Source organism: Pristis pectinata, chromosome 3 (assembly GCF_009764475.1).
Source record: "Pristis pectinata isolate sPriPec2 chromosome 3, sPriPec2.1.pri, whole genome shotgun sequence".
Taxonomy (NCBI): Eukaryota; Metazoa; Chordata; class Chondrichthyes; order Rhinopristiformes; family Pristidae; genus Pristis; species Pristis pectinata.
The window spans coordinates 98,552,532-98,579,624 of NC_067407.1; the positions used below are offsets into that span (position 1 = coordinate 98,552,532).

The 27,093-nt window shown below is 40.0% G+C and overlaps 1 protein-coding gene across 7 annotated transcripts in view; it reads left to right on the forward strand.

Annotated features, from left to right (window-relative positions):
• usp34 (ubiquitin specific peptidase 34) overlaps positions 1 to 27,093 on the forward strand; it is a 186,246-nt gene that overhangs the window by 61,207 nt on the left and 97,946 nt on the right. For 5 of the 7 annotated variants that reach the window (XM_052011351.1, XM_052011354.1, XM_052011353.1 and 2 more), the window contains 10 exons: positions 271 to 386; positions 464 to 591; positions 899 to 988; positions 7,795 to 7,890; positions 9,611 to 9,693; positions 13,923 to 14,077; positions 14,277 to 14,390; positions 23,268 to 23,370; positions 25,051 to 25,210; positions 26,245 to 26,371. In XM_052011351.1, the coding sequence (XP_051867311.1) occupies positions 271 to 386; positions 464 to 591; positions 899 to 988; positions 7,795 to 7,890; positions 9,611 to 9,693; positions 13,923 to 14,077; positions 14,277 to 14,390; positions 23,268 to 23,370; positions 25,051 to 25,210; positions 26,245 to 26,371 (1,172 nt within the window). The remainder of the gene's footprint in view (positions 1 to 270; positions 387 to 463; positions 592 to 898; positions 989 to 7,794; positions 7,891 to 9,610; positions 9,694 to 13,922; positions 14,078 to 14,276; positions 14,391 to 23,267; positions 23,371 to 25,050; positions 25,211 to 26,244; positions 26,372 to 27,093) is intronic. The other 2 variants (XM_052011352.1, XM_052011356.1) reach the window with 1 other exon arrangement.

Here is a 27,093-nt window from a genome sequence, read left to right on the forward strand (position 1 = left end):
TCAAATCTCAAATATTCTAGTTATAAATAGAAATATATTGTCTTAAATTTTAAGGTTTGCTTTTCACATGAATAACAGGAGAGAAGAGAATTATCTGCAGGGCAATGAGGAAGGTGGATACATGTTAAAAGAGGTTGACATTTTGAAAACTGTCCTTTGGATCTTTATACTTAATATTGCGAAATGAGATTGCAGATTGAAATTCCACATTATGTATTTTTGAATCAGTTTTGTATTTTAGTACTTGGATCCTATATCTTCTTTCCTCAGCTCCCAGTGTACATAAGCATCAATACAATTCCAATGCAGTAACGGATATCAATTTAGACAATGTTTGCAAGAAGGGTAATACTCTTCTTTGGGACTTGGTACAAGATGAAGATGCGGTATGTTTATCTTCATTAGAACAATTTAGAACTGTTTGAATATAGTGTCTTTGGTTACTTATTGTTTGTTTGCATAGGTTCATCTCTCAGAGGGATTGATAAATGAAGCTGAGAAACTGCTGTGCTCCCTTGTGTGCTGGTTTACTGACCGGCAGATTAGAATGAGATTCATTGAAGGTTGTTTAGAAAACCTAGCAAATGATAGGTAAGGACGAAGTGCAAGATAAAGTTGAATTGTTGTTAATTCTTAAAATATGCAGCAAGTGCTTGTTTCTTTACATACACTAAATTTTATAATAGGAAATTAAAACTTCCAGGTAATCAATTACTCTTGTCTCGTGATTTTAGAATGCAAATTAATGAAAATAAAAGTCACCGGTTCAGAAAACCTTTTGACAGCATGATTTTTATTATCAGACAAAACAATCTTGCTAATGATGTGATTATTTGCCATCTGTAATTAAATGATTTGTTTAATATTAATAATGTCTGGATTGATTCCCTTTATTCAGGTCAGTGGTAGTTTCACTTCGTCTTTTGCCTAAACTTTTTGGCACCTTTCAACAATTTGGGAGCAGTTATGACACACATTGGATAACTATGTAAGTAATTCAAGATTGTCAGATGTATTATAATTTCAGTTAAATGTCTGGTTGGTTTGTTTACAAATTTATAATTTAAATTATTTTTTTAATTTGCCTTGCACTTCATTGCATCTCCAAAGTATCTCAGCACTTTATTTTGATCAGAAATCAAATAATATTTTTATGTGACAAAGCAAACAAAAACTGTTTTGTAATGAGCAATCCCACAAACAGCAAAGAATTAATCAGTTAATTATTTTTTCTGGTTGTTTGATGGAAGAATGTTCCCTGCTTTCCTCAGTTAGAGGCACTAGAATATGTGGGCTCATCTGAGAATAGTACTTCAAAAAAGACAGTGCTCCTTCAGCATGGTACTGGTGTGTACTTAAGTTGAGCACTAGTAACTTTGTAAGATGCCACCTTAAAGTAAGTTTTGATACTATTACCAAATGATTCATTTATCACTTACAAGTACTGCTCTAGGTCATCAACTCTTGTGTCTGGCATATATCCAGCTTCTCACAGCTTTATAAAAAATCATACAGAGCAGTGGTCAATTGAGGTATTTCATCTCAAAACATTGCAAGAAAACTGGATGAACAATAGATCTTAGCTGCAATAAACACTCAAAGTTTCAAAAAAATTAAATATCTGGATTTGTAGATAAATTCTACTGCATTTTTTATTTTTGTGTTATAATTTCTTCTTCCCTCTTGTGCAATAACAATAGGCTCTGGTAAGTTTTTCAATTACTGTTGAAGTGATGATGCTTGTTGTTACTCTCAAAGAAAGCTTCCCACAAAGATACTGGGATGTGTGACATTGGTTTCACTTTTATCTCTATCAGTTGCTGCTGAGTACTAGTTCTGAAGTAGGGTCTCGACCCGAAACGTCAACTATCCTTCTCATTCCACAGATGCTGCCTGTCCCACTGAGTTCCTCCAGCAGTTTGTTTTTTGCTTCCAATTCCAGCAACTGCAGTTTCTTGTGTCTCTATAGTGCTGTTGCATCTATGAAATGATGAAATGCTGACCCTTCTACTTGCCGCAGGAGTTAACGGTGATTATTATAGTGGCAGTTTATGTACCACCGAGTGCTAATGTGAAGGAGGCTATGAATGAGCTCTGCAACAATATCAGCGTGCAGCAGATGGCTCACCCTGATGCTTTCTTTATAGCAGCTGGAGATTTCAACCAGGCAAGCCTTAAGTTTGTTTTGCCAAAATTTTATCAGCATGTGAACTTTGCAACTAGGGGCAATAACACATTAGACCTGGTGTATACAAACATCAAAAACTCATATAGAGTAGCCCCCCCTTCCCCATATTGGTAACTCTGACCACCTAGCTGTTATGCTCACACCTGCATATAGACCTAGGGTGAAACAAGACAAGCCAGTGGTCAGAGAAGTTAAAATATGGCCACAGGAAGCAATTTCAGCATTGCAAGACTGTTTTGAAAATACACAGTGGGATATCTTTAAAGAGGCAGCAACATATGTCAATGTCATTGACTTGCAGGAATACACAGAGACAGTCATTGGCTACGTCAGTAAACGCATAGATGACGTGACTGTGGTCAAAACCATCAAGATGTGTGCCAAGCAGAAACCTTGGTTGACTGGGGAAGTCTGTTCACTACTGAGAGCCCATAATGCTGCATTTGAATTTGGGGACATTGTTGCATACAGATTGGCAAGGAAAAAACTTGTCCCGGGGGATTAGGGAGGCGAAGAGGCTGTATGGACAGAAACTTAACAGCCACTTCACGAACAACAAAGATACACATCGTTTGTGGCAGGGAGTTCAAACAATCAGCGACTACAAGCACCCCCCCCGCCGCGTGTGGATATGTCATAATGATTCCTCTTTACCAGATAAACTTAATGTCTTTTATGCACGTTCTGAGGCAAGTAACACCGTTCAGGCACAGATGCTTCCACCATCATCAAGAGACCAGGTACTTCAGCTGTCAACAGCTGGAGTGAAAAAGGCATTCGCCAGCGTCAATCCACATAAAGCTGCAGGTCCGGACAATATTCCTGGACGTGTTTTAAAGGATTGTGCAGAGCAGCTGAAGGATGTCTTTGCAGACATCTTTAATATCTCGCTCAGCCAGGCAGTAGTGCCCACCCGCCTCGAAAGTGCCATCATTATTCCTGTCCCTAAAAAGTCAAACCCAGCCTGCCTGAATGACTTCCACCCTGTGGCCCTTACACCAATAATAATGAAACACTTTGAGCGATTGGTCATGCAGCATATTAAGACCTGTTTTCCTGCAAACTTAGATCCCCTACAGTTTGCATATAGAGTCAGTCGATCCACAGAGGATGCAATCTCCACTTTGCTCCACCTCACACTGTCACATCTGGAGGGGAAGAATACATACCCCAAGATCCTCTTCATCGACTTCAGCTCAGCATTTAACACGATCATTCCACAACAGCTGGTGGAAAAGCTGAGGCTGTTAGAGGTGGATACTGGCATTTGCAATTGGGTCCTCAATTTCCTGATGCAGCGGCAGCAGATAGTTAGAGTTGGCAGTCATACATCAGGAACCATCTCAGTGAGCACAGGCTCACCTCAAGGCTGCGTCCTGAGCCCTTTATTGTTTAGCCTGCTCACACATGACTGCATTGCTAGATTCAGCATCAACTACATCATTAAGTTCGCTGATGACACAACAGTGGTGGGTCTCGTCAGTGACAGTGATGAGTCTGCATATAGGATGGAGGTGGAGCAGCTAACAGCGTGGTGTAGATTCCACAATCTCGCCCTCAATGTGGACAAAACAAAGGAGATGGTGATTGATTTTAGGAGGGCTGGTAAGCATGATCATACACCACTGACTATTGATGGTGCTGCTGTGGAGAGGGTCAGCAACATTAAGTTCCTGGGGGTTCACTTAGCGGATGATCTGACCTCCACTATTAACACTGCAGCCATTGTTAAAAAAGCCCAGCAGCGGCTTTACCCCCTCCGGAGACTCAGAAAGGCAGGCCTCTCTATTCCATACCTCATCACTTTTTACAGGGGCGCCATTGAAAGCATCCTGACCTACTGCCTCACCTCCTGGTTTGGTAGCTGCAAGGCTTACGAACAACAGCAGCTCAATAGGATGGTAAAGACAGCTAGCAGGATCATTGGTGCCCCTCTCCCCTTTTTGATGGAGATCTAACAGTAACGCTGCGTTCACAGAGCTACAGTCATCATTAAGGACTTTCATCACCCTTCTCACGACCTGTTTTCCCTCCTGCCGTTGGGGAAGAGATATACGAGCATCTGCTCTATATCTAGTAGGATGCTGAACAACTTTTTCCCCACAAGCAGTCAGGATCATAAATGGACTGTTCCCCCTTCCACTTCCACCGACAAACTCTCCCTCTACACACACGTAAATACTCACATCAATACAGAAACAGTTTGATAGTTAGTTACCTGATACGTTGAACTTCATCTCGAGCTGAATAAGCACTTATTAATACATAAACGCACTTTAACAGATATGAATATGGGGTGTTGATATGTTTTTTAGTTTTGTTTTAGAGATGGTTTTATAGACTATTTTAGATATTTATCACTGTTCTTTTTGTTGCACTGATATGAGCTGGTGAGAAAGAGTATTTCGTTTTTTTGTGTATGTAAATACTCAGAGAAATGACAATAAAGCAAATCTTGAATCTTGGCTTCCAGCAATAATGATGTCAGCTAGCAGCTGAGCATTGAACTTTATCAATTCTCAGACAACATAAAATAAAAAAACACAATTTCAGCAAACGTTTTAGCAATTTGCAGATGACGAATTAAGTATAAGGTTGCGGTAACAGTGAAATATAACTAAGCATTTGATAAAATCTCTTATTTTAAAAAGTATAAAATTTTGCAATAATTATGTAGGATTGACAGTGCATCCATTTAATATGGTCTTTTAAATGCCAGATTGCTCAGTGATAATCCTGGCCTCAGCATGCAGCTAGATATCCATTTACACTTTATGCAGCAAACTAATATTTCAAGGTTTTTTGAAGTGAGAATAGTTCATAACCTAAAGGCTCCATTGATTCATTAATTTCTGAAGATTAAATGAGAAGGTATTAAAACAGCATACCCTGTGAAGGAGCAGGGAATCACTGACAGCAGCTTCTGGATGTTTAACTACAACATCTGCTGTCAGATTTCTTTCATTCTGGTGATGAGCACTGGTAACATTGCTATAATTTCTCACTAAAAACACCACGCCTGTCTGTAGTGAAGAATCAAATGGATATTGCCCAGGTGTGAGGTGCACGTTTTGTGGAGGTGGGGTGGGTGAAATGCAAATTGTATTAAGTGTAAGCAGTTTATCAATAAGTAATAACTTGTGTCCATGACAAAGTGTTATTTGAAAAAGTGAAATTGATACTTATGCCAGAAGATGTTTGTAATGTTCTAATGCCCAAAGCTTTATTGGCCCACACCCACTTATCAACTATATTCTGCCATTTGTTAGATCTGAAAATGCAGAGTCAGTTTTCATATGTGAATTGATAAAAACCCAGTTCTGCCTCTTCACCATATTTTTTTGATCTGTCTCCAAATTGTTAGTTTGCTTATCTGACATCTGATATTGGGTGAGAAATCTTGTCTAGCCAAATGTTGAGAAGACTAAAGGCATTAACCACAAACTCAATTTCCTAAAACTGACACCATCTCTCTCCTGACAACTGTCTGAAAGTAACCAGACTGTTATAATGAGAATAGCTTCAGAAAAGTATCCACATAATTCCAACAATGCCCAACTCTGGCCCTACTTTAGTTTGGCAGACCAGGAAGAGGCAGTCTGGGAATATCCTGAGTCATTGTGGCACTATGATTGGCTAGGATGCTCAGGATGGGAGGAAGAAGAGTGAAGAGCAGCAGGAAAAAGAGAAAAATCAAAAGCCTGCAGATGAGGAAATCTTAAATAAAAATAAAACCAGAAAACCCAAGAAGATCAGGCAGCATTTGTGCAAAGAGAAACAGAGTGAACTTTTCAGGTCAAAGACCTTTCATTACAACTGGGAAAGTGAGAAACCAGATCAGCTTTAATTAGTAGAAAGGATTGGGAAGGCAATATGTATGTTGGCCTTTATCTAAGAGGATTTGAGTACAATAGTAAAGGCATCTTGCTCCATTTACTGTATATATGGCTACGGTATTGTCTACAATTTTGGTTTCCTTGTGTAAAATAAAGAATATGCTTGCTATAGAGGAACTGCAGTAAAGATTTATCAGACTGGTTCCTGTGTTGGCAATTGAAAGAGAGATTGAATAGGCCTGTCCACTATTCTTTAGAGTTCAGAAGAGTGGGAGGTGACCTCACTGAAGCGTACAAAATTCTGAGAGGGCTTGACAGGGTAGAAATATGGAGGATGCTTCCCTGGCTGAGTAGTCTAGAACTAGGAATCACAGTCTCAAAGTAAGGTATTGAACATTTAGGACTACCTCAGGAACTCGTACAGGCTCAGCGATTAATCGTATGGAATTGATCAGTGAAGTTCTTGAAAATTGTTGTAGTATTATTTGTTAAATATAACTAAGAGCATGTCATATTGTAATGTGTCAAACTGCTGCTGGCTCTCTGTGGTTTCATGATCAAACTTCCTACTGTCTTCTTCCTCATTTCTATTAGAGGGATATTTTTACTCTCAGGTAATCCAGGCTGGCCGTCATCATTCTATCTTCTGTATATTTGATTTCATCCAAACTCTGGGCGTCCATGTTTTAATTCACACCATCCCACTAATCTTTCACACATCTTTTTCATCCTTGAATTTAAATGATTTGCCGTTGGTATCTGCCTTCAGCAGTCTAGGCTCTAATCTCTGGAATTTCCTCTCAAAACCACCCTGCTGCTCCGTCTCATTCCTGCTCTTAAATTGCTCTTTAAAACCTCCCTTTTTGACAAGGGTTTTGTTATCTGCTCTAATGTCTCCCTCATGGCTAGGTGTCATATTTTGTTTGATAATATTCCTGTGAAATTTGGTGTAATAAAGAAGCTATAAAAATGCAAGTCATCATGGATGATTACAGCTTTGGATAGAGCAGAGGAGTTGGCCATTCTGGGCTTGGTCTGACAAATGATTAGATTCACGCATTGATCACTTCAATCATGGTGTTGTAGAAAAACTTTGGGGTTTACAATTAAAGCATCCTTAGCACAAGTGATCCATATAAGACCAAGAAAAAAACATAGTTGGATAAATAATTGAGAAAAATAGCTTTTTTTATAATGTGAATAAATGGAAGTTCGGAACAGATGTTGCTTGTCCCTCAGGTGAGCTTTGGAGAGTGGTTGGATACATTATGGATTTATCTGTAAGCTTGTATCTATTGGTATGATGTTGTAATAATTTTACCACAAATTAGTCATGAGCTGTTTAGTTTCAGAAATGTAATACAGGCGATTGGGGGGGTGGGGGGGGGCGTGCAGGGTGTGTGATTGTGTTCCTAGAAAATGGTCCATATTGTGATTTTCGGTAACACAAAGTTGCATCATCTATGCATGTGTCAAGAAACACCAGTTGAAAAAGAAATACGTTTTGTGTTTATTTATTTACTTCTTTCACATAAATTCTGTGAGTGAATTTTATTCTACATCTCAAATTTTTGGGTAATGATTTGTGAATTCTGTAAGGGTAAATTTCCATTACCTGAATGGCCGTAATGCGAGGTCACCGGTACAGTAATGAATGAATTGCAGTCTTGTTACAATATGATAAACATTTCAGGTATACACTTCAGGAGTGATTATGGATGTACAAATTCATCAAAGATATACTTACAGATTTTTGTTATTTTTGTGTAGGTGGGCTGAAAAGGAACTAAACATGATGAAACTCTTCTTTGACAACCTGATACACTACATTCAGGCAGTGAGAGAGGGTGCGCATAAACATGTGTTGTGAGTATAATTGATATTATCCTTTAACACCTTTTTGAGTTGTAGACCACACAAATGTAATATGCAAAATCTTTTTCATAGTTTGAAATAAATAGAAATTGTGCTGTTTATTTTCCTCAGAGAAATTGAGTGATCTGAGCATCAAATGCAACATAAAGAAAATAATAGTAGTTGTACACTGAAAATAATTATATGGAATGGAAATGAACTTTATGTCAAGATGGTATTTATCTTAACATTTCTCAATAATTTTGATGCAAGCTGTGGTTAAGGCAATTTAAGATATCTTTATTAGTCACATGTACATCGAAACACAGTGAAATGCATCTCTTGCGTAGTGTTCTGGGGGTAGCCCGCAAGTGTCGCCACGCTTCCGGCGCCAACATAGCATGCCCACAACTTCCTAACTCGTACATGTTTGGAGTGTGGGAGGAAACCGGAGCACCCGGAGGAAACCCATGCAGACACAGGGAGAACGTACAAACTCCTTACAGACAGTGGCCGGAATTGAACCCGGGTTGCTGGTGCTGTAAAGCGTTACGCTAACCGCTACATTACCGTGCCTGCCCATATTGGAGGGAGTTGAGGGGTAAATGACCTATATAGCCCAAATCTTTTCACTTTGCACCATACTCTCAGGGCATGATGATAATGGTGAATCATGATGGGAGTACACATCCAGTTGTGAGTTCCTCTCTCTCTGCTGCACCTCTGATTTCTTCTGCTCTTTGACCATGTTCCCAATTCATCTGCCCATCATTCCTCTGCTCAATTGGTTGCACCTATTGCCTGCCATCTCCTCTCTCAACCTTCCCTCTTACCTCTGTAGACTGGCTATCTTCGCTCTCTGCTCTCAGACCCAATGTAGGGACTCAACCCGAAACTTCGACCATCCCTCTGCCTCCACAGTTGCTGTCTAACCCTTTGAGTTCCTTGCTCCAAATTACAGCATCTGTGATCTCTTGTATCTTCTGGTACCTTCATCTTGTGGGTTTCCACCTCATCTATGGGCGAGTTGATATCTGATTGTGTTGGGGGAAATTCTTGCAATCCTTCAGCAGAACTCTTAAAATAGGATAGGAATAATAAGGTGCTACACTAATTGAATAAGTTAATACAATTTTATGAGTGAATAAGAACTTGTGCCATTGTATGCTTGACATTACAAAGAAAGTCTTAAGTTACCTTTGCAGCAACTCTGCACAACTCAACTCCTTGAAGACTGTTGTTGGCTGTAAAATTGTAAATTTTTTCTTTAAAGTAATGGAATCACACAGCACAGAAAGAACTCCTTGATTCTGCCGTGTCTGTGTTAGCCATCAGGTACTGATCTATATTAATCTCATTTACCAGCACTTGACCCATAGCCTTCCATGCCATGGTATTTCAGATGCACATCTAAGTACTACGTTAATGTACCAGGTATTTGATATTGACTTAAAAAAACTTGGGGATTTCATCCATTTTGGTGTTATCCTAAAGCAACAAATCAGGAAAAGTATCCAGTTCTCTCATGTTGGATGTTTCATGTTGAGCATTGATGTTTTTAAAGAAATGAATTTTGAAATCAGTCTTGACCGTCATAATTATTGTCTGACTTGTCAACTGTATTATGTTGGTAATTGAAAAATGTAGAAAGCTTAAAAGTTACAATGAGTAAACTGATCAGTGTTTTCTTAATATTTGATCAACATTGTTTTTGCTGGCCTTTTCAATATAGATATAGTCATGGTGCTGAGGTGCAAGTTCGCCTGCAGTTTCTGACATGTGTTTTTTCAACACTTGGATCTCCAGACCATTTTAGTAAGTAATTTCTTGTTAGATTGACAACTGCAATGCTGATTAAGAAATGTTATTTTTGTGAACTTATTATGTGATGGTGTTATAAACCATATGGTTGCTAATTTATATAGAGTAAACTCTGTTTAGGCATATAGAACTGTGCTATGCCAAATAAACAGTGTTTGGCCTTTGAAACGTGGGAGCTGGCAATGTTCTTTAAGAAACAATTTTACAGGTTTCAAGAGTCTGGACAATCGTGAACAGTACAATATATTGCTTTATTTTGTTTTATAAACAGGGCAATCATTTTGATGGAGAAATGGAAACTATAAACTTGTTAACTACGTTCATCTCAAGTTATTAATTATTTATTGGAAGAGTTACAAAGACTTGAAATTATTGAAACTAAAAGTAATCAAATGAGTAAAAACTATTTAGGATTTTAGACAAACCTATTAATTTATCACCACGCAAGTACCAGTAAAAGTTTTAGGATATTTATTAATATTTCTGAATTCCACAAGCATTTAGGAACTTTCAGAGTGTATTGAAGGCTTCAAAAACTGGCTAAGCCTGGTGGTACAGTTTAGTTGACTTCTTATAAGTGGGGTTAGCTCAGCTGCCTTCATCACCATCTCCTCTGCACACCCTCCCCCCCCCACCCCCCCCCCCCCCCCCCCCCACCTAATAGAGTATGCACAAAGAAACCTCTACTGCTGTGCAGGGACTCCTAGCAGAAGATCTTCATGCAAAAGATTCTGTTGAGGGATCCAAGAAGGTAAATCTAATTTAGGATGGAGATCAGTAGTGAATGTGGGTGGACTGCCCAATGATTTCAAAATCTAGTCCAATAAAGTAAGGATTCCTAAAGACAGGGCAGATGATGTGCTTCAGTTGCAGCTTGTGGGAGTTGGTGAGTTCACAGACAACCAAGTCTGTTGTGAACATTTTCATTTTAAGGGTTTTTGACTTGGTTCCTGAGCTTAAGGCATTGTAATGGATTGAGGGCGGATAGTTACCTGGACAGCTTGACCTAGGAGGCAGTCGCACCTCTTGGGTTAATGTAGATTTGATCAATAATCAGGGACGAGAGAACATGATTGTGAGTCAGACAATTACAGGAAACAAGATTGTTGTAATTTGGGATTCTCAGCCTTCATGATTGAGAACTTGATGTTGAGAAAGAGCTGTCAAAATCTAAAAGAGGGTAGATGGAGGTAGTGTTGATGAAGTAACAGTAGTAGTGAGGAAATAAGCTTGGCTTGGAAGACGGGATAGTTTCTGAGACCTATATATCATGAAACAAATTTGAGAAATGCCTATTTCAGATCAAACTTTGTTTTATAAGAAAGGATAAATTAGTAGACTTCTTTTAAAAGATCTTCCAGGGAAAGTTGATCATAATATGATGAAACTTTATATTGGGGCAAATTGTGCCAGCAATAATCAGCTCTTCCTATCAAAGTAAACTCCAGACTAGCAGGAGTTTCCTGTTGGAGATACAGGAGCAACAAGCAACCTGCTGGAATAATCCAATGGGTTGAGAAGCACATGTGGGGAGAAAGGAATTGTTGACATTTCAGATCAGGACCAAGAGTGTAGAGGGGAGATGGCCAGTATAAAGGGGACGGGGGAATGGTGAGATGGGCCAGAGTTGATTGGTGGACTAAGGGAAGTGGATGAAGAATGATGGGCAGGTCAAGCCAGGTAGGGAAGAGGGAGGGGTGGAATTGGGAGACAGAGGGAGGTGGATTATAGATGGAGGCAAGAAAAAGAAGAGGAAGATAGAGTTTGAAGGAGGAAGGGGAAGGTGAATGTGGAGATGGCTGCTGGAGAGTGATAAGCAGGAACACAAAAGCTACCTGTGCTGGACTCTGATAATGCACACAAAATATTGGAGGAATTCAGTACGTCAGGCAGCATCTGTGGAGGGAAATGAAAAGTTGATGTGTCGTTCATTTCCCCCCATGGATGCTGCCTGACCTGCTGAGTTCCTCCAGCATTTTGTGTGTGTTGCTCTAGATTTCCAGCATCTGCAGTCTCTTGTGTCTTTGGAATCTGATAAGTAAGGAAGGTGATAGTGGGAACCATTAGAGGGGAAGTGAAAAACAGATGGAACCAAGACCAGATGGGAGGGGTGAGTGAGAGCCTGCGGGTGAAATGTGTGGGTAACGAGGAGCGGGAGGAAAGTGGGTGATGGGGGGCTGGGGGAAAGTTTGTAAAGGGGACAAAAATAAGAGGACAAGAGGAGGAACAGAAGGAGAGAGAGAGGGTAACCGGATTGAGGGTTACCTGAAATTAGGAAATTCAGTGTTCATACTATGGCAGTGAAGAAGGCCAAGGATGGATAGGTTAGTGTGGGAATGTGAAGGGGAATTGAAATGGCATGCAACTGGGAGCTCAGGATGGCCATTGTGGACAGAGCACAGCTACTCTGCGAATCAGTTGCCTTGTCTGTGCTTGGTCTTGCCGATGTACAAAAGGCTACACCAGGAGCACTGAATGCAGTAGATGAGGTTGGAGGAAGTGCGTGTGAATCTTTGCCTCACCTAGAAGGCTGTTTAGGTCACTGGGAGGAGATGTAAGAACAAATGGTGGTGGGGAGATATGAGCGGACTAGGGAGTCATGCAGGGAGTGATCCCTGGGTAAGGTAGGAAGGGGTAGGGAGGACGAGATGTGGCTAGTAGTGAGATCTCATTGCAGTCGGCAGAAGTGACGAAGGATGATGTGCTGGATGCAGAGGCTGGGAGGGTGAAAGGGGAAGACTAGATGAACTCTATCTCTCTTCTGTCTGGAGGGAGGTGGGGTGAGAGCAGAAGACTGAGAAATGGAGGAAATGTGAGAGAGGGCTCCATAAGTAGTTGAAGGGAAGTCACTTTTCTTGAAAAAGGAGGACATTTCAGATATACTGGAATGGAAGGCCTCATCTTCAGAGCATATGTGGTGAAGACAAAGAAATTGGGAGAAAGGGTTGGCATCCTTACAAGAGACAGGGTGGGAAGAGGTGTAGACCAGGTCAAGAGACAGAAAGTTTGTTTTTGTGCTGTACAGCTTGCATCTACATAAATTTTTAATCCAGAAAGTTAATTGCCCATTAATACTGGACTCCTTGAAAAAATTCATTCCTTGTCTGGTATTCCTTACAAAAATACTTTCTCATCATACTAATTATCCAATATTTAATAATAATTATCTTGCATCTGGTTGATTCATGTGTGGAATAATAAGTCACACTTGCACATTTCAGGATTTTATTAACTTGCTATTAGTTTGAAGTTCATCGTGCATCTGGAATGAAAGGGCTTACTTATTGGACTGTATTCATTGGAGAATAGAAGAATGAAAAGGGACCTCAGAGAAACATTTAGAGTATTGGAAGGACTGGACAGAGCAGATGTGGTTAAGCTGTTCCCCCTGGTGGGTGAGTCCAGGACTAGCGGGCACAATCTTAGAATTAGAGGGTACCGGTTTAAAACAGAGATGAGGAGAAATTTGTTTAGCCAGAGGGTAGTGAAATTATGGAATTCTTTGCCACGTGCAGCTGTGGAGGTCCAATCATTGGGGGTGTTTAAGGAGGAGATTGATAGGTATCTAATTAGTCAAGGTCTCAAGGGATATGGGGATAAGGCCGGAAATTGGGGCTAGAGAGGAATAGTATTAGTTTAGCTCATGGAGCAGACTCGATGGGCCAAATGGCCTACTTCTGCTCCTTTGTCTTGTGATCTGTTTTGATCAGTGGGTGTTGGTCCTGGTGTAAAACTTGGAATATTTCATGCTACTAGTACTTAGAATTTTTAAGTGCAATTAAATTAATCTTAAATTGCTCACCCATGATTCTTTCACAGAATCAAATGAGGCTGCCAAGAGGAAATTGAATTGGTAATTGAAGGAAAAAGAATTGCAGGGCTCTGAGAAAAGAGCTGGACTCACCAGACTGCTATATCTGGATCTGTTTAAGACTCAAAGGCTGAATGGCCTCTTGTGCCATAATACTTTAATATATTTCCTTGCTTTTTAAAGCATGCAGTTGTTTTTGACAGTATTTCTTTAAGGAACAGATCATTAACCAATGAAATTGTACATTTTTGATTGTGTACTACAATGTACTTTTATTTTAATTTTGAACACTATGTCAACAAACATATTTGATTTCCACTTTAAAATAAATGTTTAAAATATGTACTTGAATTATTTTTCTCTTTCTTCACCTCAAGAATTTCAGCAATAGCATCTCTGCTTTTTACCTTAGGATTAAGTCTTGACCAGGTAGATATCTTATGGCACTGCCTTGTGGAGGACCCTGAATGCTATGATGATGCTTTACATTGGTTCCTAAATCAAGTTCGCAGTAAAGATCAGCATGCAATGGGCATGGAGACATACAAACATTTATTTTTAGAAAAGGTTAGTAAAAGTACTCTTGGATATCCTGCATCCCTGCAGGATTTTCTTCATGCTTTATAGGTATGTGTAAATGGAGAGTGAAATGTCAGCTAAGGTGAAGGAGACAGATTCTGTCTTGTCCATTATAGTTAGGGTAATTTATAGGTGGCAGTTCTAATTGTTTTCTCATTATGTCAAATTGTGTGTTTATATACTTCAGATGCCGCAATTAAAACCAGAAACGATCAGCATGACCGGTTTAAATCTGTTCCAACACTTGTGCAATTTGGCTCGTCTTGCAACCAGTGCTTATGATGGTGGTTCCAGTTCAGAGGTGAGAGAGAAATATAATTTTGTACTAGAGAAATTTCTGTACCAAACTGATGTTAATATGCAATAAGTCTTGGGCAAAGTCATTTGAATGTAAAATAGTAAATGCTGTAATTCTTACAATTGCTTTTACAGGCCTTTTAATCAGTTTATGGCACCCTCAAATTGTGCATTAGATTTTAAGTCTTTCCACTGGAAAATAGACCAGTTCTCCCACTAATGATTGAACTTGGCTGTGAGTTGATAATTACCAGTATGAGTTTGTGGTATTTCAAAGAGAGTGTTTGACTGGAATTTGCTTTGAAATCCTGAACCTTTGTCGTTGATTTAACAGACTTGACTGCATTTTCAACCATTTGTGATTGTTTAGTTCTCTGGTATTCTGTTAGTGATGAGGGGAATAATCTGTTGTTACCTGTCAGTTCTTCAAACACAACAAGTTTTTAAAGTCTAAACAGGTACTTGTTTGTACAGTTCATTCTAAAAAGTAAACGAAATACATTTATTACAGAAAGCATTGCATATTTTATTTGTCATTAATAATTTTACTTTTAACGTGGCATTGATTAAGTTTCTAATTCTGTAAGTGTATTCCAGCTAACTGGAAGGCAAAAGAACATTTTAGGTGAATAGACCCCAACTATTTCATTCTTTTAGACCAAGAACCTTGGCTCCTACTTTCATTCTGAATGTTATTAATGCTGTTGGGATATAGATCTAGAGGCAAGGGATCTTGGAGTCCAAGTCTATAGCTCCCTGAAAGTGGCCACATAAGTTGATAGGGTGGTAAACAAGGTGTATGGCGTGCTTGCCTTTATTAGTCGAGGCATTGAGTTCAAGAGTTAAGAAGTTATATTGCAGCTTTATAAAACTCTGGTTAGGCCACATATGGAGTATTGCATTCAACTCTGGTCACCCCCATTATAGGAAGGGTGTGGAGGCTTTGGAGAGGTTGCAGAAGAGATTTATCAGGATGCTGCCTGGACTAGAGGGCATGTGCTGTAAGGAGGTGTTTTCCCCCCAAACTAGGGCTGTTTTCTCTGGAGTGGCAGAGGCTGAGGGAAGACCAGATAGAAGTTTATAGAATTGTGAGAGGCATAGATAGCCAGTACCTTTCTCTCGGGGTCAAAATGTCTAATACTTGAGGGCATGCATTTAAGGTGAGAGGGGGAAAGTTGAAAGGAGATGTGCGGGGCAAGTTTTTTTAACACAGAGAGTGGTAGGTGTCTGGGATGTGCTGGCAGGAGTGGTGGTGGAGGCAAATATGATAGAGGCTCTTAGGCACATGAATATGCAGAGAATGGAGGGATATGAACCATGTGCAGGCAGAAGGGATTATTTAATTTGGTGTCATTAGCTTAATTAGTTTGACACATCATTGAGGGTCGAAGGGCCTGTTCTTGTGCTGTAATTTTCTATGTTCTATGTTCTAACACATGAAGCCATACTTCACATATGTGCCCAATAATTGGTTGTTGTCAGGCACCATAGTGGGTATGATAGTATTGACCAGCTCTTCACATACAATATATGCACTTCATTGGGTAGAAAGAAGACAAAGGAATCTTAGCTATCTTTCCCCTCCATACATGTGTCCTTTCTAACTCTAAACTATGAGGGTTGATTATAGCAATCTCACTGTTGCACTGGCCAAGATGAGTAAAATCACTCACTTTGTTAATTAAACCCAAAATCTTGGTCTGCCTGACTCAGTTAAATGGGTGCTGGTGTTACCCATTATGCAGGAAGTCCACAATTCTGTTTTGTTTTAAACCCCATGTTCCTGAAATAATTTCTGGATGTCAGTCTTATAGAATCAGAATCATAAAATGGCTCATTGTGTTCACATTGGCTATCTACCTTGACCATTTTTCTGTAGCTTTGCAAATGTTTCTCCACCATATATTTATCCAGATCCCTCCTGCAGGTCACAATGGAACCTGCTTCCACCACATCTTTGGGTAGTACATTTCCTGATTTCAACCATAAGCTGGGTATAAAACAAAAGCTTTTCCTTGTGTCACTCTTACTTCTCTTACTCTTTATTTTATACCTCTGACCTCTAGTTCTCAAACCCCTCCACCAACAGGAGTAGCATTCCATTATTTACTCTGTAGGAACTTTTTTTGTATGCTTTGAGAAAATCTCACCATAGCCTTCTCGAAAGAAAACAGTCATAGAGTCGTACAGCATGGAAGCAGGCCCTTCAGCCCAGCTGGTCCATGCCGACCAAGATTCCAATCTAAGCTAGTTGCATTTGCCTGCTTTTGGCCCATATCCCTTTAAACCTTTCTTATCTGTGTAGCTGTCCAAGTACATTTTAGGTGTTGTTAATGTACCTGCCTCAACCACTTTCTCTGGCAGCTCATTCCATATTCTGACCACTGTTTGGGTGAAAAAGTTGCTCCTGAGATTCCTGTCAAATCTTTCTCCTCTCACCTGAAACATATGCCCTCTAGTTCTCAATTTCCCCAACCCTGGGAAACAGACTGTGTGCATTCACCCTATCTATACTCGTGATTTTATACAACTCCATAAGATCACCCCTCATTCTCCTGCTCTCCAATGAAAAAAGTGCCAGCCTGCTCAACCTCTCTCCATAACTCAGTCCCTTGAGTCCCGGCAACATCCTCAAAAATCTCCTCTGCACTCTTTCCAGCTTAATGGCATCTTTCTTATCGCAAGGTGACCAAAACTGAACACAGTATTCCAAATAAGGCCTCATCAACGTCTCGTTCAACTGCAACATAACATCCCAACTTCTGTACCCAATGCCCTGACTGATGAAGGCCAGCGTGTCAAAAGTTGCCTTCATTACCCTGTCTACCTGCAGTGCCACTTCCAGAGAACCTAATTCTCTCTGTTCTACTACACGCCTGGGGCCCTACCATTCACTGTGAATGTCCTACCCTGAATTGTCTTCCCAAAGTGCAACACCTCACAATTATCCAAATTAAACTCCATTTGCCGTTCCTCGGCCCACTTACCCAGCTGATCAAGATCCCTCTGTAAATCCTGATAACCATCTTCACTGTCACCGACACCACCTATTTTAGTGTCATAATCAAAGATCCCACCCACCCCGGACATTCTCTCTTCTTCTCCCCGCCCCCCCCCCCAATCAGGCAGAATATACAAAAGCCTGAAAGCACGTATCACCAGGCTCAAGGACAGCTTCTGTCCCGCTGTAATAAGACTATTGAATGGTCCCCAGTACGATAAGATGCCTCTTGACTTCACAATTCACTTCATTATGGCCTTGCACCTTATTGTCTGCCTGGACTGCCCTTTCTCTGTAATTGTAACACTTTATTCTGCATTCTGTTATTGTTTTTCCCTGTACTGTCTCAACGTACTGTTGAAGTGAAACGATCTGTATGGATGGCATGCAAAACAAGTTTTTCACTGTACCTTGGTATGTGTGACTATTATAAACCAATATACTTACTAGTATATAGCTTCCATGTTTTTCTTTGCCGCCCTTCTTAAATAAAGGCACAACATTAGCCACTCTCCAGTCTTCTGACACTTCACCATCGCTAATGATGATGCATATGTCTCAGCTAGGGCTCCTGCAATTTCTTCTCTAGCTTCCCACAGTGTTCTTGGATATACCTGATCAGGTCCTGGAGATTTATTTACCTTCATATGTTTTAAGACATCCAATATTACCTCTGCTGTAATGCAGACTGTCCCCAAGACCTCTGCATTACCTCAAGATCCAAAGTCGTCTTGTTTTTCTTCATGGTAAAAACAGAGGAGGAGTACTTATTTTGGACCTCACACAAAAAGTTGGAGGAACTCAGCTGGTCAGGCAGCATCTATGGAGGGAAATGGACAGTTCACGTTTAAGGTTGAGGCGCTTCATGTGGACTGGCCACTAGTCCTTTCCCCCCCCCCATGGATGCAGCCTGACCCACTGAGTTCCTCCAGCTTTTTGTGTGTTGCTCCAGATTTCCAGCATTTGCAGTTTCTTGTGTCTTCATTGAGGACCATGCCTGTGTCCTGCAACTCCATACAAAGATGTCCACTTTGGTCTATGAGGGGTCCTATTTTCTCCCTAGTTATTTTTCCCTTAATATAAAATCTCTTTGGATTCTCCTTAATCTTCTCTGCTAAAGCTATCTCATGCCCCCTTTTTGCCCTTCTGATTTCTTTCTTGAGTATATTCCTGCAATCCCTATACTCCTCCCACTTGATTCGAGCTGCCTGTACCTGACCCATGCCTCCTTTTTCCTGACCAGAGCTTCAATATTCTTCGTCATCCTACTCCCGCCAGCCTTGCCCTTCACTCTAACAGGAACATGCAGATCTTGAACGCTCAATATCTCCTTTTAAAAGCCTCCCACTTGCCAGACATCACTTTTCCTGAAACCACCCACTCCAACCAACTTTTGCAAGTTCCTGTCTAATACCATCAACATTTGCCTTGCCTGAATTTAGAACTTTAACTTGTGGACTAGATCCATTCCTTTCCATAACTAGTTTAAAACTAATAGAACTGTGGTCACTAGTCCTGAAGTGCTCCCCAATTGACAGCTCAGTCACTTGTCCTGCCCCATTTCCCAGGAGTAGGTCAAACTTTGCCCTCTCCCTGGTAGGGCCTTCAATATATTGCGTGACAAAACTTTCCTGAACACACTTAAGAAATTCCATCCCATCTAAAACTATGGCAGCATCAATCTATATTAGGAACATTAAAATCCCCTACTATGACAAACCTATTATTCTTGCAACTTTCTGCAATCTCCCTGCATATTTGTTCCTCTAATTCCCATTGACTATTAGGGGGCCTGTAGTACAATCCCAACAAGGTGATCAGCCCTTCTTATTTCTCAGCTCCACCCTTAAAGCCTCACTGGACGATCCCTGAGTAATTTCATCTTGGACTGCTGCCATGATGTTCTCCTTAATGAGAAACGCAACTCACCCCTCCTCTCTTTCCTCCACCTCTGCCTATAGCACCTGTACCCTGGAACATTTAGCTGCCAGTCCTGTCCCTTCCTTAGCCATGTTACTGTAATGGCTACAATATTCCAGTCCAATGTAGCTATCCATTCCCTGAGTTCTTCTGCCTTACCTGTCAGGCCTCTTGTATTGAAATAAATACAGTTTAATCCAACAGTCTTTTCTTGCTCCTTGCCATGCTGCTGGCTGTCTCATCTACTGACTGTACTGTCATTGAATTCCGCCTTAACTTCCAGCCTCCCATCTGCCTCACTTCTGCTTTGGATCCCAATCCCCTGCCAATCCAGTTTAATTCTTCCCTCGTAGCACTAACAAATCTGTCTGCTAGGATAATGGTCCCCCTCCAGTACAGGTGCAACCTGTCCCTCTTGTACAGGTCACCTCTGTCCAAGCAGTGATCCCAAATGTGAATCCTTGCCTCCTGCACCATCTCTTCAGCCACTCATTCATCTGCAATATCCTCCTGTTCATACTCTCACTAGCTCATGGCATGGGGAGTAATCCAGCGATTACAACGCTCAAGGTCCTGCTTTTTAACCTCTTTCCCAACTCGTTATATTCCTTCCACAGGGCATCGCTCCTTTTTCTACCTATGTCATTTGTGCCAACATGCACAATGACTTCTGGCAACCATTCAGAGACATCCTTGACCCTGGCAGCAGGGAGGCAGCACACCATCCTAGAATCTCCTGTCTGCTGCTCTAATTATTGAGTCTCCTATCATTACAGTCCTTTCTGTTGTCACCCTTCCCTGCTGAACCTCAGAGTTAGTTATGGTACCACAGACCTGACAGCTGCTGCTGCTTTCTCCTGAATGGTCATTTCCACCACTCCCAGCCCCAACAGTATCCAAAACGGTATACTTATTTTCAAGGGGAATAGCCACAGGGGAATCCTGCACTATGTGTCTACCCCCTTTGCCTTTTCTGGTGGTCACCCAACTACCTGCATCCTGCACCCAAGGTGTGACCATCTCACTGAAACTCTTATTTATGATGCTTTCAGCATCCCAGATGATCTTAAGTGTGTCCCAGCTCCTTAACACGGTCAGCTAGGAGCTGCAGCTGGACACACTTCCCACAGGTGTAGTTCAGCAGGAATAGTCTTAAGCTCTCTTCCCAGGAATCATTTTTGAAAAATCTTTTTTGGTCCCTCCCTTGTGCCCTTGCATCTTTCTTTTAATGAGATGTCCAGATCTGAGTAGAGTACTCCAGTTGAGGCCAGACCAGTGTCTGATGAAGATTCAGCATAATTTCCCTGCTTTTATACTCTCTGCCTCTACTGACAAAGCCCCAAATTATATATGCCTTCTAAGCCACTTTCTCAACCTGCCCTGCCACTTCCAATGACTTCAAAGCTTGTTGAAGGTCTGTGTTTTAGTTGCAACATTTTCTTTTTTATTATTGCATTAATGGATGTGGAATCTAGCCTAACATACCCAAACTGCTATGTCTTTTGTTCTAATTGTGTGTTTTTGGAAATTGGTATTACTATATCTGTGGTGATTACCAAATGATACGGTACATTTGAGGCCTTTTCACTGCATCAAACTATCTTTGAATTAAAAGTCTAAGAAATATGAAAAGCAGATATTAGTGGATACAAGCCATTTTTCAGACTGGAAGGAAGTATCCAACTGGATCTTTTGGGTTCAGTATTAATGACCTGCTATCAGGAGGATATTGCAGATGAATGATTAACCCAGGATTAAAGTGCATAATTTAAATTTATCAGTGACATCAAATTTGTAAATGAAGTAAATGAAATAGAGTTTTAAAGGGGGTGCCTAGCCAGTTCTTCAATATTAAACCACCTTCCTTACGTGAAGGTTAAAATTACCGATCAAGTTCAAGAAATACAAACTAATGTCTTTAAAGCAGATGGAAAGTGTTGAGAATTAGTAACTGTCTAGTAACTAATATAGTAATTAGTAGCTGTCTGGCTGACGGTGACAAGTAAAGCATTGATCTGCAGGAAGACATAGATTGTCTGGTCAGTTGGGGACAAAAGTGGCGAGTTCAACTTAGTTAAGAGAACTGTGAAGTAATGCATTCAGGGTGGGAAGGAAATGCAGCAGCGCAAGGGAATATAAAAATAAATAGGATATTGAGTTGTATTGAAATGTTGAGTAACAGAATGATTTTGTGGTGTGTCTCCACAGATCATGACAAGTAGCATTAGGATGGTGGAAAAGGCATGTGGAATGATTTCCTATATTAGCTAATGTATAGAATATAAGAGCAGAGTTTTACAGTAAAACTGTATGCAGTACTAATTACACCACTGCTTGAGAACTGTATACAGTTTTGGTTCCCATATTACAGGAAAGGTGTGATTGCACTGGAGAGGGTGGAGAGGAGATTTGGTATGGGTTTATTATTATTGTCACTTGTACCGAGGTACAGTGAAAAGCTTGTCTTACAAACCGATTTGCAAGGATGTTGCCAGGGCTGGAAAAATTTAGCTATGAGGAAAGAAGAAATAGTTTGTTGTTGATTTCCAAGGAATAGAGGAGAATGAGTAGAGTTGTAATTGAGGGGCTAGATGAACTAAATAGAAAGGACCAGTTTTCTTTAGCAGAGGGATCAAAAATCAGGGGGCATAGAATTACAGTAATTGTTTGAAAAATTAGAGGGAAGATGAGGCAAACTATTTTTTCTACCCAATTGGTTGTTGGGGCTTGTAACACAGCCCCCCAAAAAGGTGGTAGAGGCAGAACCTTTCATCAGATTTTTAATAAAAGTACTTGGATTTGCACCTGAATGTTGTGACTATGGATCTGTTTATTTTAAATTAATTTTTGGGATCTGTGTCTCACTGCCAAGGCCAGCTACTGTTGCCCCAGATGACCTTGGTGAAAGTGAGCTGCATTCTTGAACTGGTATAGATACCCCTGCGGTGCTATTGGGGAGACAGTTCAAGCATTTGGATTCAGTATTGTTGAAGGACTAATGATCCACGTCAGAATGTTGTGTGATATAGATGGGAACATGTGGGTGCCAGTGTTTCCTTGTTCCTCCTGCACTTGTGTTGTCGGTGTTAGAGGTAACAGGCTTGAAAGGTGCTGTTGGAGTAGCGTGGTTTAGTGACTGCAGTTCATTTTGTAAGTGGTGCACACTGCAGCCACAGTGCGCCAGTGGTGGAGGGAATGAACAGGGTATCAATCAAACAAACTGTTTTGTCCTGGTTGGTGTTAAACTTCTTCATAGTTGCAGGTGCTGCACCCATCTAGGCAAGTGGAAAATATTCTATCATGCTCCTGACTTATGCCTTGTAGGTGGTGGGAAGGTCTTGGGATGTTAGGAGTTGAATCTCGCTAGAGTACCTAGCCCCTGACCTGCCTATTGCAGCCATGGTATTTATGTGGCTTTTTCATTTGAGTTTCTAGTCAATGAGGACTTGCTGGATATTGTTGTTGGGGGCCCAGGTGAGGGTAAAGCCATTGAAAGTCAAGGGTCAGTGGTTAAATTCTTCCTTGTTAGAGATGATCATTGCCTGGTCCTTCTGTGGTGCAAGTGTTAACTTGCCATTTGTCAGCCAATGCCTAAATGTTGTGTTGGTCTTCTTGCATGCAGGCATTTCTACTTCAATTGCTGAGGAGTTTTTGAATGGTATTGAACATTGCATAATCATCAGCAAACCTATCTTAAGATGGAAGAGAATCATTGACAAAGTAACTGGAGATTGTTGGGCCAAGGGTAGACCATTATTGCCCTGGCCCTGGGATGATTGACCTCCTGTCTAAGAGATCAACATGGAATAATCACCTAATGCTTGCAGGCTGTTACCACTTTTTTAAGTGCACTGAACACAATTGGCCAAATGGTTGCCTACTGTGTCTTAAATGTACTATGATTCCATGGTAGTGTGTATTAAAATGATGATAAGCAGAATGTTTCTTTCTTTTTCAAAGCAGCTTTGTGGAATGGATCAACTCTGGGGCATTGCATTAAGGGCTCAAACAGCTGATGTTAGTCGAGCAGCTATCCAGTACATCAATTCATATTATATTAATGGTATGTAACTTTTATTTTCAACTATTTTAGAAGTGGTGGTTTATAATGTTTACAGCATGAAATGTGAAATTTTAATAACTGTTGATATAGTATGGGTACTCCCAAACTTGGCCTGTCACAGACTCCATTGAAGGACCTCAGAAAATCTGTCATATGTGAGCCCTAAAACATTGTACGTGATGAAATAAGCTCTTCTTGGTAAATTCCCATTACAGTAGAGATCTTGGGGAAAGTGAGGTGGGGAGGGGAAGAGAGAATCATATGAAGAAGGACATTGGTCATATGTTTGGGTGGGTGGGAATGGTTGTGAGTGATTGATGTGATAGTTTGCCATTCTTTTCCCTTCTCCCCATGCTCACTTTCTCCTCCACCTGCACAGTGAATTCAGAGTTTGTTAGGAAATTAACAAATTTGAAGAAAATTATTCTTTTCTTTATGGTGGTTGTATCACAGTTCTTTCCACTGTATATCTATTTGTATGGCTATAATATTAAACATTTTGTAGTTACACCATATCTGTCTCTTCTATTTAACTTCTTTAAATTTTTTTTTTGTTTTCCTTGTGATTGGAATAAAGGTGAGTGTTTATGGAACATATTCACGATGGTTTCTGAAGACCTATAAGACTAGCTTTATAATTTCTACCATCAATAAGATGGAAAAAGTATTACAGAGTGGCTGTCATAGTATTTTCGGGCATTCTAATTTCACTCAAACAAAAATGAAATTTTGGAGGATGTCAAGCCTCCAAAGGTGGGAGGGGGAGACAATCTGGTTGAGGGTATGGGAGAGGTTGAAGGTTCCTTCCTGCTTTTGTTAAGAAGAGTGACTGAGTGTGAAGAGGTTGTTTGGTGAAATAAGGATAGGAAAGTGACAGATAAGGTTGAAGATAAAAGCTCTGAGCAGGTAGTCTAAATGGGAAAAGTTAAAGTTAGCAAGGTTGAAGTTGGAAGTGTGTGGTGATAAACAAAATGAAGTGTTAGGGAACAAGTTGGTAGTGAGAAAGAAGCATGAGTGCCTTGGGCTTTATTTTCCTGGAAATTGCAATTCCTCCCACTATCCCCTGACACCATAGTAAAACACCTATCACCTCCTTGCTAGCAGCATGAAGTATCAGAGAAAGAAAGGGTTAAGGGACATTAGAAGAGATTTAAACAGGGATACAAAAACAGCATTGACAATTAAGAGACCGTAGCCTTCAGCGTAGTATGAAAAGGAACAGAGATCACCTAATATATCAAAAATTTACAGCACCTTACTTTTCCATCTTTTTGTCATCTTTTCATCCTTCAAAATTTCATTTTTGTTGGAGTAAAATTGGAATGAACAAAAATAACATATGGTATAATTCTATAATTCAAGGGCCACTTCCATCTTACTGATAGTAAAATAGTAAATTCACCCTCCATCTTACTGATAGTAAAAATTATAAATGTGTGCATTGGAATTTATAATGAAAACTGCCCATGTAAACTTTTCACATAATTAAACCTTTTCACAAAGGTGTCTTTGTGGCATCTCGGTTTTGCATCTTCCAGTTGAACACAGAAACTAGAGAAACTCCTACCTACATGTCATTTATGTTTTTTGAATTCTTGAAATCTTAATCAATATGTACATATTTTATCAAAGAATTATGTAAGAATAAGGCACAAATAAATGAGTTTACAATTGTTACAGGTAAAACTGGCTTGGAGAAGGAGCAAGAATTTATCAGTAAGTGTATGGAGAGCCTTATGATGGCTTCAGAAAATCTTGAGAAAGAACCACAGTCCAGTCTTACTATTATTGAAAGGGGACTGCTGATGCTGAAAACACACCTGGAAGCATTTAGGAGAAGGTAAATAATTGTTTAAATACAATTTCTATAAAGATCCTATTTGTTTCCCTTCGTATTTTATTGAGACTGTTAGAAATTTCTGTAGACTCTTAACCAATTTCCACTGTGCTCTCACTTTCACACACTCTGTTTCTCACTCTTTCCTTCATGGAAACAGGCCCTTCAGCCTATTGAGTCTGCACCCACCATCAACCACCCATTTTACACTAATCTGACATTAATCCCATTTTTTATTCTACCCACATTCTCTTCAACTACCCCCAGATTCTGCCACTCATCTACACACTAGTGGCAATTTACAGTAATCAAGTAACCTACCAACCAGCACTTATTTAGGATGTGGGAGGAAACTGAAGAACTGGAGGAAACCCATGCAGTCTCAGGGAGAATGTGTAAGCTCCCATGTCAGGATTGAACCCCTGTCTCTGGCGCTGTGAGGCAGCAGCTCTACTACTGCACCATTATGCTGCTTGTGTTCATGCAATATCACTACACTGTTCACTTGACTTCACTGGACATCACATCAGACTGGCTGTTTTCTTTTCATTCTGTAATACTAATGTTATTTATGTTTTTGGAACTTTGGCATGCCTCAAATTTTGTCATATCTTTGTGGCATGTGCATGGTAATATTGAGAAACCTGTTAAACTGTCAGACTGTAAATTCTACCACTTTATATACTGAATCAGACAACAGCATTAATCTTGTTGGTTTGCCAACACATCGGTAGATGGTGCCTTCCTCTTTTTTTTTCCAAAAACTGCCATTTACTGAAATGTTGGAACTGGTAAACAAAAGTATTGATTCCATTGAAGATTAATTGTTTGGTGGACTTTGACAATCTTTATTACAATTATGGAAATACATTATTTTAATTAAAAAAAAGTAATGGACATTGCTAGTGTTTTGTTCTAACAAAAATCAAACATGTTTAAAATACAATCTCAATCCAGGATTTTAAATTCTTTCCTATGTTGAAGGTACAATATATATAAAAAAAGTAATTGCGATTTTCTTTTCATTGTTCCCATAGATTTGCATACCATTTACGGCAGTGGCAGATAGAGGGTACAGGTATTAGCAGTCACTTAAAAGCCCTTAGTGATAAGCAGTCTTTACCATTACGAATTGTTTGTCAACCAGCAGGGCTGCCTGATAAGGTAACTAACATTTTGTGAGTTGTTGCCAAGTAGTATAAATCTCTAGTATGGACCAAATTTATTTGTTTAGGTAAACAATACATGCAGTTGTTGCAAAGCTATTTGCATTAGAGCACTACATCAATGTTCTGACTCCTTGCTACATTCCTTACACTATACAGTGTTCTTGTATTGCTTTCTTCTGTTAAAAACAGTGTAAATCTAACATTGCTTCAGTTAAAAGTTCAGTGAGGGTGCAAATTTGCTTCTGTTATTTTTGTGGAGAAAATCAATTAACATTGTTGTATTTCATATCCTAGTTTAATCCCTGCCCTGCTCTTCCCTGTGCCTGAGGTACATTTTAATCATTGCTGGCCAAGTTGTGATTCCAGCTAAGTGGCTATTCTACATCGATGCCAATGATTGCTAACAGGAAAATTGTCTGTGAAAGCATCACAATTGACACTGTTCCTGGTCACTTTCATGTGTATGTGCACTTTCTATTCTGGAAAATGGGAGTTAACTATGAACTAAGAAACTTTTCTTCCCAGTCTAACAGAATCACAATGATGATTAACCCTAGTTCCAATCAGATAAATCAACCGTGTCCATAAACTACATCAACAAAATTTTAATTTGCAATTATTTTAAGATGCATATTCAATACTTATTCCTTCTGCTATTATTAAAGTACTTGTAAATGGAATGGCTAAATTGGAAGATTACAAAGGTAATTCAACTCT